The sequence below is a fragment of the Dipodomys spectabilis genome, unplaced genomic scaffold (genome assembly GCF_019054845.1).
Source record: "Dipodomys spectabilis isolate Male_0828 unplaced genomic scaffold, ASM1905484v1 ptg000611l, whole genome shotgun sequence".
Classification (NCBI taxonomy): domain Eukaryota; kingdom Metazoa; phylum Chordata; class Mammalia; order Rodentia; family Heteromyidae; genus Dipodomys; species Dipodomys spectabilis.
In genome coordinates this window covers 585,996-599,298 of record NW_024871288.1, presented here as the reverse complement: position 1 = coordinate 599,298, position 13,303 = coordinate 585,996, and the positions used below count along the sequence as shown (strand labels likewise).

General features: G+C 55.6%; 1 protein-coding gene across 3 annotated transcripts in view; it reads right to left on the bottom strand.

Annotated features, from left to right (window-relative positions):
* Nucleotides 1-13,090, bottom strand: part of Spock1 (SPARC (osteonectin), cwcv and kazal like domains proteoglycan 1) — a 356,333-nt gene extending 343,243 nt beyond the window's left edge. For 2 of the 3 annotated variants that reach the window (XM_042671323.1, XM_042671322.1), the window contains exon 1: nt 12,207-12,386. In XM_042671323.1, the coding sequence (XP_042527257.1) occupies nt 12,207-12,386 (180 nt within the window). Of the gene's footprint in view, nt 1-12,206; nt 12,400-13,073 lie in introns of those variants that run through there. The other variant, XM_042671324.1, reaches the window with a different exon arrangement.
* Nucleotides 13,091-13,303: the final 213 nt, after the last annotated feature.

The following is a 13,303-nucleotide window of genomic DNA, read 5'->3' as shown; positions in this document are numbered from 1 at the left end:
CTCCTGCTCAGTGTGAGGTTCTCCACTCAGCCAGCCAGCACACAGCCGAGGACCCTGCAGGATCCCACCCACCCTGGCACCTCCTCCTCCCCACGCGGCAATGGGAGGCTGGCTTCCGGTCACCAAACCGAAAAAGTCCCAGATCCCATCAACTTCCCGTCTGCTGAGCAGGATCCGGGCACCCGAGACTCACTCACACCTGCATGCTAGCTACCTAGGAGACTGAGATCTGAGGATCATGGTTCCAAGCCAGCCCAGGTGGGAAAGTACTTGCCTCCCAATGAAGCACCAAAAAGTCAGAAGTGGAGCTGTGGCTCAAGTGGCAGAGCACCAGCCTTAAGCAATGAAGCTAAGCAAGAGTACAAGGCCCCGAGTTCAATTCCTGGTACAAGCACAATAATTTTTTTAAATAGTCATCCAGGATTAGACACTAACGGATCAGAGACCACAAGCTGGAAGACTGGAGAAACAGTAAGCTGTACCAAGATTCACTGTCTCCAGGAATTAAAAGTTGGCACTCATAACCCCCACCCCAAAAAAAGAAGTTATTGGGTTGGATACTGATGGTTCACACCTATAATCCTAGCTACTAGAAGGCTGAGATCTGAGAAAGGCCAGCCTAGGCAGGAAAGTGTATGACAGTCTTATCTCTAATCCCCAAAAAGTCAGAAGTGGAGCTGTGGCTCAAGTGACAGCACTAGCCTTGAGCACAAAAAGCTAAGGCCCTGAGTTCAAGCATCAGCACTAGCCCCTCTGAGAGAGAGAGAGAGAGAGAGAGAGAGAGAGAGAGAGAGAGAGAGAGAGAGAGAGAGAGAGAGAGAGAGAGAGAGAGAGAGGGAGAGGGAGAGGGAGAGAGAGAGAGGGAGAGAGAGAGAGGGAGAGAGAGAGAGAGGGAGGGAGAGAGAGGGAGGGAGAGAGAGGGAGGGAGGGAGAGAGGAGGGAGGGAGGGAATGAGGGAGGGAGGGAATGAGGGAGGGAGGGAATGAGGGAGGGAGGAGAAAGAAATATGAATTATTGGATTAAACACACCCACAAATCCCTCAGATCAGAGACACTGAAATAATCACTGTTTTACTCTAAATGGAACAGAAGCTAAATGACCCAATAAAATGTTTGTTTTAAGAAATTAAACAAGCGTTCTCCCTGGTTTTTAAACAGAAAAGGAAATTTGCATTGAGCAAAGAATTCAAGGCTAACCAATGGAATACAGGTCAGGAATCCAGAGGCTTTTCGAGCTGGTTTAGCGTAATGCAGGTTCCCGCGAGTCAGAGCCACCGCTGATGCCGAGCCTCGAGTTACGACCCTGCCCTGACAGCGTCATTGAAGGAAGACTTTTTATTTGGCCTCCTACATGTTTAATAAGACCAAAGCTCAGCACCAAATTCCTACATGTTCTTAAAGGAAGGTTAGGGGAAGGTACCAAACTCCCAGATGCTAAAGAACAATTCTTTTTTCTTCAGTCGTGGGGCTTGAACTCTGGGCCTGGGCGCTGTCCCTCAGCTCTTCAGCTCAAGGCAAGCGCTCTACCACTTGAGCCACAGTGCCACTTCCAGTTTGCTGGTGGTTCATTGGAGATAAGTCTCATGGACTTTTCTGCCTGGCCTCGCTTTGAACCACGATCCTCAATCTCAGCCTCCTGAGTCTCTAGGATGACAGGCGTGAGCCACCGGTGCCCAGTACTAAAGCACAACTCTTAACAAGGAGGCTTTGAGGAAGGGGGTGAAATTCACCCCAAACCAGCCCTCCCTTGCTCCCCCAGCCTGAAGGAGCAGAGGGGGAGAGGGGGTCACCAGCCTTTGGGGGACACATGCTCCACAAGGCTTTCCCAGTGGAGGGTTTTCGTGCACTGATGCGGCTCAGTGTCTAGTAGAGCGCTTGCCTAGCATGCAGGAGGCCCTGAGTTCAATTCCTTGGAACCACAGAAATAAAATAAGTAATTTTTTTAAACAAAAGGCTCACTGAGGGGAGAGGGGCTGACTAGAGAATCGCTGAGCCAGAGCAGCCACGAGAAGGAGAGACTCACTTCTGCCATGCCCGCCTGGCTAATCTGACACCTGACTCATCCAACAGGAGAGAGGTGACTCAGGGAAGAGCGGACGGAGCAGGGACAGCGCAGGGAAGCCTTCGAACCCGCTGCTCCAGCAGGGCGACGCATGGAGAGTTATTGAGGAGACAGAGGAACAGCCCTGTCTCTCTCCTCTCTCTCCTTTCCTCTCTACCTCTAGTCTCTCTAAGCCCTCCCCGCCCCGCCCCCCCCCTCCCATCCCTGTGTGTGTGGCCTCCCTGATGTGGGGATTAGTGACCGTAGAGAGTGGAACGCCTCCAGCCTTGGAGAGACACAGAGCACAAGGTGGAAACCAGCTTGGCTGCCGGGGAGCCAGATCTGTGCTTTGTTCTGGAGCCGTCCCCCCGGAGTAACCCACCCCACTAACACCAGGGAACAGGAGGAAGGGGCTGGCCTGGAGTCCAACCACCATATCCATAAATTAGGCAGCTGGGCACCAACGGTGGCTCACGCTGTCACCCTCGCCATTCAGGCGGCTGAGATCCGAGGATCACGGTTCGAAGACAGTCCAGGCAGAAAAGTCTCCGTGAGACTCTTATCTCCAATGAACCTGGAAGCGGTGCTGTGGCTCAAGTGGTAGAGCGCTAGCCTTGAACACAGAGGCTCAGGGACAGCGCCCACAATTGACAAAAAATAATAATATATATACATGTGAGTATATGTATAGAGAGGGGGGGAGGGAGAGAGAGAAAAAAACACCAAGATATTAAAGGAAATTGGCAAATAGAAATAAACAAAAGTATCTCCTGTTGATTTCCCAGATTGAAAGCCCTCAATACAGTGGCCCATACGTGTGTGGTCAATAGGGACATGGGGGTCTGTGACTGGCCTTCGAAAGCTAAGGCTGCTCCCTAAAGGACACATGTACACGTACGTACGTACGTACGTACGTACACACACACACACACACACACACACACACACACACACACACACACACACACACACACTACTGCAATAATTTTCCAAACCAAATCCATACTTCCCCCCAAGACCATGGAAAGGCCTAGAAACTCCCCATATGGCCCCTAGCAATGGGGTGATGGAAAGAGGCCAGAGAGCCACCAAGTCTCTCCTGTGTATCTACTGCCTCATTTAGGCACCATTTATTTGCTATGCATTTGAGTACATTCAAAGAGTAAAGCAAGATCCCAGGGCCGGTTCAGCCAGCAATGGAAGGAAGAGAGGCTTCAGAGGGCTGGGAAGGTGGCTCAGTGGTAGAGTCTTTGCCTTGCATGCATAAGGCCCTAGGTTCGATTCCTCAGCACTACATAAGCAGAAAAAAAAGCCAGAAGTGGCGCTGTGGCTCAAGCAGTAGCGCTCGCCTTGAGCTGAAGAGCTGAGGGACAGCGCCCAGGCCCAGAGTTCAGGCCCCACAACCGGACCCCCAAAAAAAGAAAAGAAAAGAAAGGCTTCAGAACAAACAATAAAACCTGCCAACTTTTGGTGATGCTCAGCATTCTCAACTTCAAGGCGCCTTTGATTTGGGTGTCTTCTGATCTCTCCAGAATAATGAGGCTGGACAACCAAACCAGACCAAACGCCAAGAAGGCAGAAGCGGGCAGCGCCGGCTCTGCAGCCCAGACCCCAGGGCCTTCTTGGCACTCAGCTGCCACTGTCTGCGCCTAAGAAAACACCTCCTGCTGGAGTGGGCACTCTGCTACATCCTCCCTGCCTAACACTACTTTGCCCCCGGCTCCCCGTTCATCAAAACCAAAGGCAAGGTTCAGAGTCAATTCCCCTGTGTTCCTCTGTGCCAAAAAGAGAGCAAATCTTTTTTGGGGGTCAGCCTTGGGCTTGAACTCTGGGCCTGGGCTCTGTCCCTCAGCTCTTCAGCTCAGGGTGAGCGCTCTACCACCTGAGCCACAGCGCCACTTCCAGTTTTCCAGTGGTTCATTGGAAATGAGTTTCATGGACTTTTTCCTGCCTGGGCTGGCTTTGAACCACGATCTTCAGGTCTCAGGCTCCTGAGTAGCTAGAATGACAGGCGGGAGCCACCAGTGCCTAGCAACAAAGCAACTCTTATCAAGAGAAGCAGCAGAAATCAAACCAGACCTGGCTGCACGCAGGCCCTCAGGAGACAGGCTCCTCTCCGCCCCGTCTCCCCACCCATGCCTTCCACTGCACTGATTCGAGCGTGCGGGCATCTCCATGTCCCGGGACTGAAAAGCCAGATGCCATTCCTCCCTGAGCAAACTGAACAGTTGCTTCTCAGATACACAGGAAGATGTGCCCTTTCCGCTGGCGGTGATGGTTGCCCTGCTAGCCTTGGAATAACTTGCTGCGGGTCTTCCAATAAAAAGCCGTTTCGTCTGAGACTGTGCTGTTGGGTGGATTGCATTCTTCACCGGCTCTCTGACATAGCAATCCGTTCCCTTCTGAAGGACGGACCCATGGGAGGGCCCCCTGGGCAGCTCCCGGGTGCCACTGCTGCGGAGGGGTGCTGGGATCCAGGCTAGCAGCAGGTACAACTCTGAAGCCAGCCCGGCCAGGGCTCCCCAAGACTGTCAAGAGGAAGAGGAGGATCCGGTCCCCGTCCACTCTGCAGCACGTCTGTGTTTACCTCGGCCCTGGCGGATCGCCTACGTCGGCCTGGCCTCTCTCTGGACTGAGGCGAGGCAGAGGCGGGAAGGACACCCCATCGGGGTGGAAAGAAGAGCCCCCCTCCACAGAATCTGTGTCAACAGCCACTTGCTGGCCACAAAACCCATCCTGGGAACATGGCGCCGCCATAGGGTGTCGGTCACAGAGCACACGGGACAAACCCATCCACGACTGCCAAGAGCGTGTGAAATGTCCCTCTGTCCTGCCCTGGGCGTGCACGCCACGAGGGAGAGTCCACCTTCAAACATCAAGTGAAACCATCTCCAGAAAGACAGCATCTTCTCTCCAAGTTCACCTGGACACGACGATGCTGCTTCTCAAAGACCCCCCAGACTGTGAACCTGTCTTCCCTCCTCCCCAGGAGAAATGATTCTGCTCAGGGTTGCCCTGGGGATGCAGGCCGGACCCAGGCGCACAGCCCGCCCGCCCGTGGCCCAGGGGTCCAGACCCAGACACACAGCCCACCTGCCCGTGGCCCTGGGGTCCAGACCCAGACGCACAGCCCACCTGCCCGTGGCCCTGGGGTCCAGACCCAGACGCACAGCCCACCCCAGAGTCCAGACCCAGACGCACAGCCCGCCCGCCCGTGGCCCAGGGGTCCAGACCCAGACACACAGCCCACCTGCCCGTGGCCCTGGGGTCCAGACCCAGACGCACAGCCCACCCCAGAGTCCAAACCCAGACACACAGCCCACCTGCCCATGGCCCTGGGGTCCAGACCCAGACGCACAGCCCACCCCAGAGTCCAGACCCAGACGCACAGCCCGCCCGCCCGTGGCCCAGGGGTCCAGACCCAGACACACAGCCCACCCGCCCGTGGCCCTGGGGTCCAGACCCAGACGCACAGCCCGCCCGCCCGTGGCCCTGGGGTCTCCACAGGAGCCTCCCTCTCAGCTGTGATCCCTGAGAGTGGAAGCCTGGCTTTCCCTGTTTAGCCTCCAACTCTGAACCTCCACTGGAGTCTCCCAAGGGTTTTGACCATTTCACGCCTCTCAAAATGTGTGTTCACCCAAGCTGGGGGGAGGGGGGAGGCTTTCCGCAGCACAGAAAACGAGAGCTTGCTCCTCCAGGGTCTCTGAGGGCAAGCCATGCGTGGAAATACCTGGAAATACATCCAGGGCCTCCCCCCCGGGAGCTGACCCCCAGCCTTGGCCTCCCCTCCCCGTGCCCAAGTGCCCGTGTCTCGGTGGATTCCTTCTCCACTACACCTGTGCGGCCATCATTCATCCTTCATCCATCGCTGACGCTAGACTGTAAGCCCCAGGCCCGCAGGAGCCTCACCTCGCTCCTGCCCTGCCCCCTCTACGCTGGGCAAAGCTCTGGGGCTGTCAGCCCTGGAAGACTCTCTTCTAGCCAGCATGGCACCCCCCACCCCCACCCTGCGTCTCCACGGGCCATGGTGAGTTACAGGCCCTGCGGATGGTCTTTAATGAAGAGAGTTGGGTCTCTGGACCAGAAGGAGCAGTGCGGATCCTGTTTGTATTTTCTAGTTGGTTCTACAGCACTCTGGGATTTGGGGACTGCTGGATGCTAACAAGAAACATCTCTAGGCCAGGCGATTTGCTGGGTGACATACAGAGGTCAGACCGGAAAACAAATCCAGGTTTAGTGTGATGCCTAAAACTTCCCCCATCAAAGCCTGCCGGCACTCTGCCCATTTGGGGCCTCACGGCTCCCCTTCCCGGGGCTGGCCAAGGGGTGCACCGGGCGGGCCAATCAAGCCCACAAAACCCTCCTGACCACTGACTGTGTGTGATAGAACTCAGGGTTCTGCCAAGTCCCAGTGGCTCACGCCTGTCATCCCAGCTCCTCGGGAGGCTGAGATCTGAGGATTGTGGCTCAAAGCCAGCCCAGGCAGGAAAAAGTCCATGAAACTCTGATCTCCAATGAACCACCAAAAAAAAGAAGAAAAAGGCAGAAGTGGAGCTGTGGCTCAAGTGGTAGACTGCTAGCCTTGAACAAAAAGGAGCTCAGGGACAGCTTCTAGTCCCTGAGTTCAAGCCCCAAGCCTGGCACAAAATAAAGAACAAAATACCTCAGGCTCTTGCTATCCAAGGAGGGGCAGGGCACAGATGCTCAGTCACAGCGGCTGGAGTTCAGACGCATGAAAGGAACAGCCTCTGCCCTTCTGTCCCCTCCCTAAAACCATGGAACCCCCTGGGGCAACCCTGCATAACACTTGACCAAAATGACAGACCCAAGCCTCGATTCTGGAAGTTTCTTGGCACGGTGGAGGCACAGAACTCAGAGGTGGAACTCTCAGTCACCATGAGCTGCTACGCAGAACAAACCTGAGGTCAAAACCAACATGGGGGCCAGGGGCGTGGCGGGAAGCAAAGCCCAAAGCAGTGGGGGACAGGAGAGAGATCCCGCCAGGCACATCAAAGCCCAGGCCTCCCCCCACACACCCCTGCCTCACATAAAGCCACGCCCATCAATGAGACTTTCCGCCCCATCCAAGGGGCGGGGTCTCGGCACTCAGCAGGGAGAGGGCTGTGACTTCTGCCTGGACGGGTGGGGGGGGGGGGGGCAGCGGCTCAGAGAGGGCAAGCCACCCCAGGCTGCTCCGACTTGGCTTCGCACGATTTGGGGTGAGGGCAGCAAAGTGGTGAGCAGTTGAGCCAAACATCTACACAAGCGCCAGCCTGCGGGAAGGCTCAGGGGATGTCTGTCCCTGTCCGGCCTCCATGGAGGCCAGGATGGACAGGTGGACTATCTCACACAGCCCTCCGCAGCCCCACGTGCAGGCATGGGGGGGAGGGGCAGGGTTGTTCCACTCACCCTCCTGGCCCTGGCTTCTTCGTTAGCAGTCTATAAAATGGTGGCCAGCATTGGTGGCCCACGCCTGTCATCCTAGCTGCTCAGGAGGCTGAGATCAGAGGATCGCAGTTCAAAGCCAGCCCACATAGAAAAGTCCATGAGACTCTCATCTCCAAGGAGCCACCAGAATACCGGACTTGGCGCTGTGGCTCAAGTGGTAGAGCGCGCGCCTTGAGCTGGAGAGCTGAGGGACAGCGCCCAGGTACCAAGTTCAAGACCCACAACTTGGTTAAAAGATGCTTTTAAATAAAAATTACTTGTAACCTTGGGAAATTGCTTGTTGGTAATTATCTTGTGTGTACGTGTGCACGTGTAATACGTCAGAAATCACATAGTATTATAAAATAGATAATGACTTAAAAATTACTTTGTATCCTCAAGCAACATGAAACTGTGGTACTAATGATTAGATCCAAGCTCCTCTGAAAGAGACTCTCACAGACCCAATTATCCAACTGGGCAGAGCTATTTCTCGGCTTTGAAAAGTAGCTTCTGCAGCCTCGGAGCGGGGACCCGGAAGATCAACCAGAGCAGAGAGTTCTACCACTTCCGCCAGGCCAGAGCTGGCTTTTTCTCAGACTGAAGAAGCCAAGAATGCTCTCAATTCACACCATCTGTGTGAATTAATGATTTCTATCGGCCGTCATCTGGCCCAGGGGAGGAAAGATGGTTTCTCATTCCAAACAGTCCAGATCACAGACTGATTCTTGTCTTCCTGAATCTGTTGGATCAAAATGATTTTCTGCTACTTCCTCTCCCCAGCTGAGCTCCTGTGGTGACAGAAGCCAGGCCCCACCTCTCATCACCAGGCCCCCAAAAACAACCAGCCTTGAAATTCATTATGGCTGAGGTATCTGGATTAAATCAACAGATCATAATGTTCACTGCCACCCCCTCCTCCCCCCCCCCCCCCCCGTTTTGCCAGGAAGACCACTGTGGCCCACAGAGAATGTGCCAGAAGGAAGAAGTCCAGAACAAGGGCAGGTCCTTGTAATCTTTCATCACGATTACAAACCCCAGGTCACCGGGGAGTAAGAGAAATGCCAGCCAAAGCAACACTTCTGATTTTGCCAGATTCCTAAAGGTAATTATCCTGGAATTAAATGTCAGGGCGATTTTCATGCGTACAAAAAAAAAGAAAGAAAGAAAAAAGAAAATGCCATATTTACTGTAAGCAACAATATTACTCTAATCTAGCCAGGCGCTGGTGGCTCACACCTGTGATCCGAGCAATTCAGGAGGCTGAATGATGAGCAGGCAGGTTCAAAGCCAGCCTGGGCGGGAAAAAAAAAGTCTCCTAGGACTCTTTTTATCTCCACTTATCCAGCAAAAAGCCAGAAAGGGAGGTGTGGCTCAACGTGGTAGAGCACCAGCCTTGAGGGAAGAGCAGGAGGCTGGGAGTTCAAGCACAAAAAAGAAAATGCATTACTATCATCCAGCCAGACGCTCGTTATTAGAAGATTGAGGCCTGGTATCAGGTCCACACCTGTTGTTTACTTGTTTCCCACACGGCTGTGTGAGAGGTAAGGTTCTTTGCCAGCCACCCTGGACAGGAAGCGAGGAATAGCCCCTGTGTGACCGCACTTTGACTGGCTCCAGCATTGTCATTCCAGCCAACAGACTCAAGCAGCCCCAGGAAATGGGGGGTGGGGAGAGAGGCGGTGCTATGAACACATTTCTTTCCTAGGATGGTATACATGTTAAGTGAAATAATATACATATATATATTCTTCAACAATGCCTGACACACTAAGTGGTCCATAAATGTTGGTTATTTCTGCAATCTCATAATCGTGTGTGTGTGTGTGTGTGTGTGTGTGTGTGTGTGTCTTGAACTAAGGCTCGGACACTGTCCTTAAGCTTTTTTTACTCAAGGATGGAGCTCTACCACTCAAACCACACCTCTACTTCTGGGTTTTGATGGTTCACTGTAGATAAGTGTCTATTGGATTTGCTGGCTTTGAACCATGATCCTCAGGAAAAGAAATGTATTTTTTAAACATATATACACACATACACACACACACAGACACACACATACACATATACACAGGATAAGAAAGGAATGTGTGATGTAAAATAAAGGCACACAAGAAGTTACAATACAGGAGAGACTGTATTAATCTTGTTCGCCTGTAGATTCCAGTGCTTAGACGGTTCTGTTTATTAGAATGAATGAATATGAAGATCTAGCCCAGGAACTTCCGGTTATAGTGAGAGTAAGGAGAAGCCAGAATCACTGAGAATGTCTGCCTTGACTTCTCTGCCTCAAACCAGCCACATGTGAAATTAGTTACACCTCCTATCCCCCCCCCCCTCCCGCTTCATATTGTATTTACGCCTCATTTCTGGCCAAACAACCAGTCATTATCAAAGAACAAGGATCAGCCTAGCAGACTCCAAATGCCTCTAGGAACAATCAGACACAAGTTGGTATTTTTCTCCGGCATCTGTAACTCCAGGAGAGGCCACGGGGCCATTCTGAAGGCGTTACTTCCGGAAAGCAGACCGTGAGCAATGAGATAGTTTAAAGTGGAAAGTCGAGTCTGCCGGACAGTCACCAGCAAGAACACAGCCATGCCTGACGGCTCAGCATCCTCTCCAGCTCACACTGGGCCGTCGTAAGGAGCAGAGCCCTGGGCTCTTCATTTTCCCAGGATTGAAAAAAAAAAAAGATCATTGTCTAAATCTCTCTTTTCCAACCAAGTAACAAGAATGATGAGAAGTTCTTTGCCAAAGTGAGTTTCCAAAAGTGACAACGCATTCCAGCCTCACAGTCATCTTAGGACACAGCCTTTCAAAGCTTATCAGAGACTTTGGGGGGCGGGGGAACAACAGCGGAGAATCTGGGGCTTTGTCTACTTTGAGCAAAGCCTGGCTCCGAGAAAATGTTCAGGCTAGCTAGGCACCAGTGGCTCACACCTGTCATCCTAGCTACTCAGGAGGCTGAGATCTGAGGATCACGGTTCAAAGCCAGCCAGGCAGGCAAGTCTGTGAGACTCTTATCTCCAATGAACCACCAGAAAACCAGAAGTGGTGCTGTGGCTCAAGCGGTAGAGCACTCGCCTTGAGTTGAAGAGCTGAGGGACAGCGCCAGGCCCCGAGTTCAAGCCCCACGACCGACAAAAACAAGATGCGTGGCTCTGTCCTCTTTCATAAAAGAAAACCAGGAAGAGGTTAATGGCATTAAGCGACATCTGAGCCACTGTGGGGGAAGGCGCCAATGAAGCAGAGAAAATGGTGGGTGATGGACGAGGCCTGAAGTTTTGTGGGAACACTTGTCAATCTGTTAATGGCAGGCTGGATCCAATTATCATTTTTCCAATCGATAAGTATTACCTTGACATCTAAAGCAACTCCAGGAAAAAAAAGAAAGAAATGCAACTGAACCTTTTCTCATCTGGGGAAGGGTAAAGCCTTATTCACTTCTTTTTTTTTCTTCTTTTGTCTTCATGCTTTCCAAGATCCTACGAATTGCCTGGCCTATCTGTTTAAAATACAGACCCCAGGAAGTGGCTCTGTGGCTCAAGCAGTAGAGCGCTCGCCTTGAGCTGAAGAGCTAAGGGACAGCGCCCAGGCCCAGAGTTCAGGCCCCACGACCGACCAAAATAACTAAATGAAATAAAATACCCCCAGAAACATGGAATCCACTCCACCCCCCCCCCCGAAAAAAAAAAAGCATTAACCCAAAGCCAGTACCATCCATCCAGAATAAATAAAAATCAGGTGTTTGTTTGTATGTGAAGCTAAATGAGATATTGGGATCACGTGATACACAAAGAACACAACCACACTGAGCGCCAGCCTGAATGGGTGGGAGAGCACCACCCCACAACTCAACTGATCAGCAGCCACACATGCTCCCCTTCCCACACCTCCTTGCAAGGGCCAAAGCAAAACTCCCTCGGCCCCAGGTGACTCTGAACACACACTCCCTGGTTCAGACAGAGGCAAAGGTGCGGGTTCTTCAGATTGCAGCCGAGCCAGGCACTGGGGGGGCGGGGGGGGGGGGGGGGGGGGGGGGGGGGGCTCATGCTTGTCACCCTAGCTACTCGGGAGGCTGAGGATCGAGGTTCAAAGCCAGCCAGGGTGGGAAAAAGGCTGTTTTATCTACAATGAACCACAAAAAAGCCACAAGTAGCAGAGACATAGCGACATCCTGGAGTGAAAAAATGGAGGGAGAGAACTAAGCCTTGAGTTCAAGCCCCAGTACCAGAAGAGAGACAGATAGCTGTTATATAAATGCATATTAATATATGTTATTCATTTAGCCCCTCAAACCCCCCCCAAAAAAAAGAAACACAGCCGCATTTGCCCCTGACAAGCTGTTTTTCTTTGCCGTGGACAGCTTGTTGTTGTTGTTACAGGATTTAAACAAGTCAGAGATGGCAATTCGCAATGCCAAGTGTCCTAGAGGACCAGCCGTGTCCGAGAAGGTGGGGGAGTGTGGGGAGGTGCTGGTGGCCTCTCCCAGGGTGCAGGGGGGAGCTGCGGCCTGCTGGGAGCAGGGTACCAGGTGCCACCCCCCACCGCCCCTGGGGCGCCCCTGGGAAGGGCCAGGGGCTGGAGGCACAGGTGCGTCCATCCTGGGCTCCAGGTGTCCCTTCCCCGCGGGGGCGAGCTGGCGGGCTGTCACCCGCTGTCCCGGCCGTCCCCGCTGCCCCAGGCCTCCTCCTTGGCCTGGGCCCCCCACCCCCGACCCCCGACCCCTACTCACGTCTCGGAAGCGGTTCCAGTACCGGCCCCCGTCGTACTGGGCGGCGGGGCCCAGCCACGGGTCGCTGTCCAGGAAGTTGCCGCGGTGGAGGCCGGCGGCGCCCGGGGCCGGCGCGTCGGGACGGCGGCTCTGCACCTGCAGCACGCACCAGGCCGCGGCCAGCACGGCCAGGGCCGGCATCTGCGGGGGGGGGGGGGGGGGGGGCGGGGGGGAGGGAGGGAGGGGGGAGGAGGGGGGAGGAGGGGGGAGGAGGGGGGAGGGAGGGGGGCCGAGGTGAGCCGACCGACCGGAGAGGGGAGACCCTGACCCCCCCCGACCCCGACATAGGGGGCCCCCCCCAGCAGGCTTGGAGCGTGACCCCTGACCCCCAACCCCGCCACAGGAGGACTCCAGACTCGAGGTGTGACCCCCGACCCCGCCGCAGGGAGACCCCAGACACGGGGCGCGACCTTCGACCTCCGACCCCGAGGCAGGAGGACCCCAGACTCGGGGCGCGACCCCGACCCCGCCACAGGGGGACCCCAGACTTGGAATATGACCTCCGACCCCCGACCCCGCCGCAGGGGGACCCCAGACTCGGGGCGCGACCCCCGACCCCGCCGCGGGACCCGGGCCCGGACGCGACCCCCGACCCCGACCCCGCCGCGGGACCCGGGCCCGGACGCGACCCCGGACCCCCGACCCCCGACCCCGCCGCGGGACCCGGGCCCGGCCCGCCCGCCCCGCCCCCCCGCGTCGGCGGACCCGGCTCCGCGCAGCCCCGGGGCCGAGGCGGGGGTCCCGCCCGGCCGCGCCCGCGGGGCCCGGATGCGGAGCCGGGGCCCCGCCAAGTTGGGCGCGGGCTGGGGCGCGTACCTTGCGGGCCCGCCGGGGCCCCGCGTCCGAGTCGCGGTCGCCGGAGGGAGAGCTGCCGGCCGCGGTGCCGCTCCCCGCGCTCCCGCCGCTCCGCGCGCCGCAGCGCTCTGGCCCCGGCTCCGGCTCCGGCTCCGGCTCCGGCTCCGGCTCCGCTCGGCTCGGCGCCGGCGCGGCGGCGGCGCGGGCGGGGCGGCGCACAGCCGGGGCCTCGCGCGCCCTCTGGCGGCCGTGCGCAGGCGCGG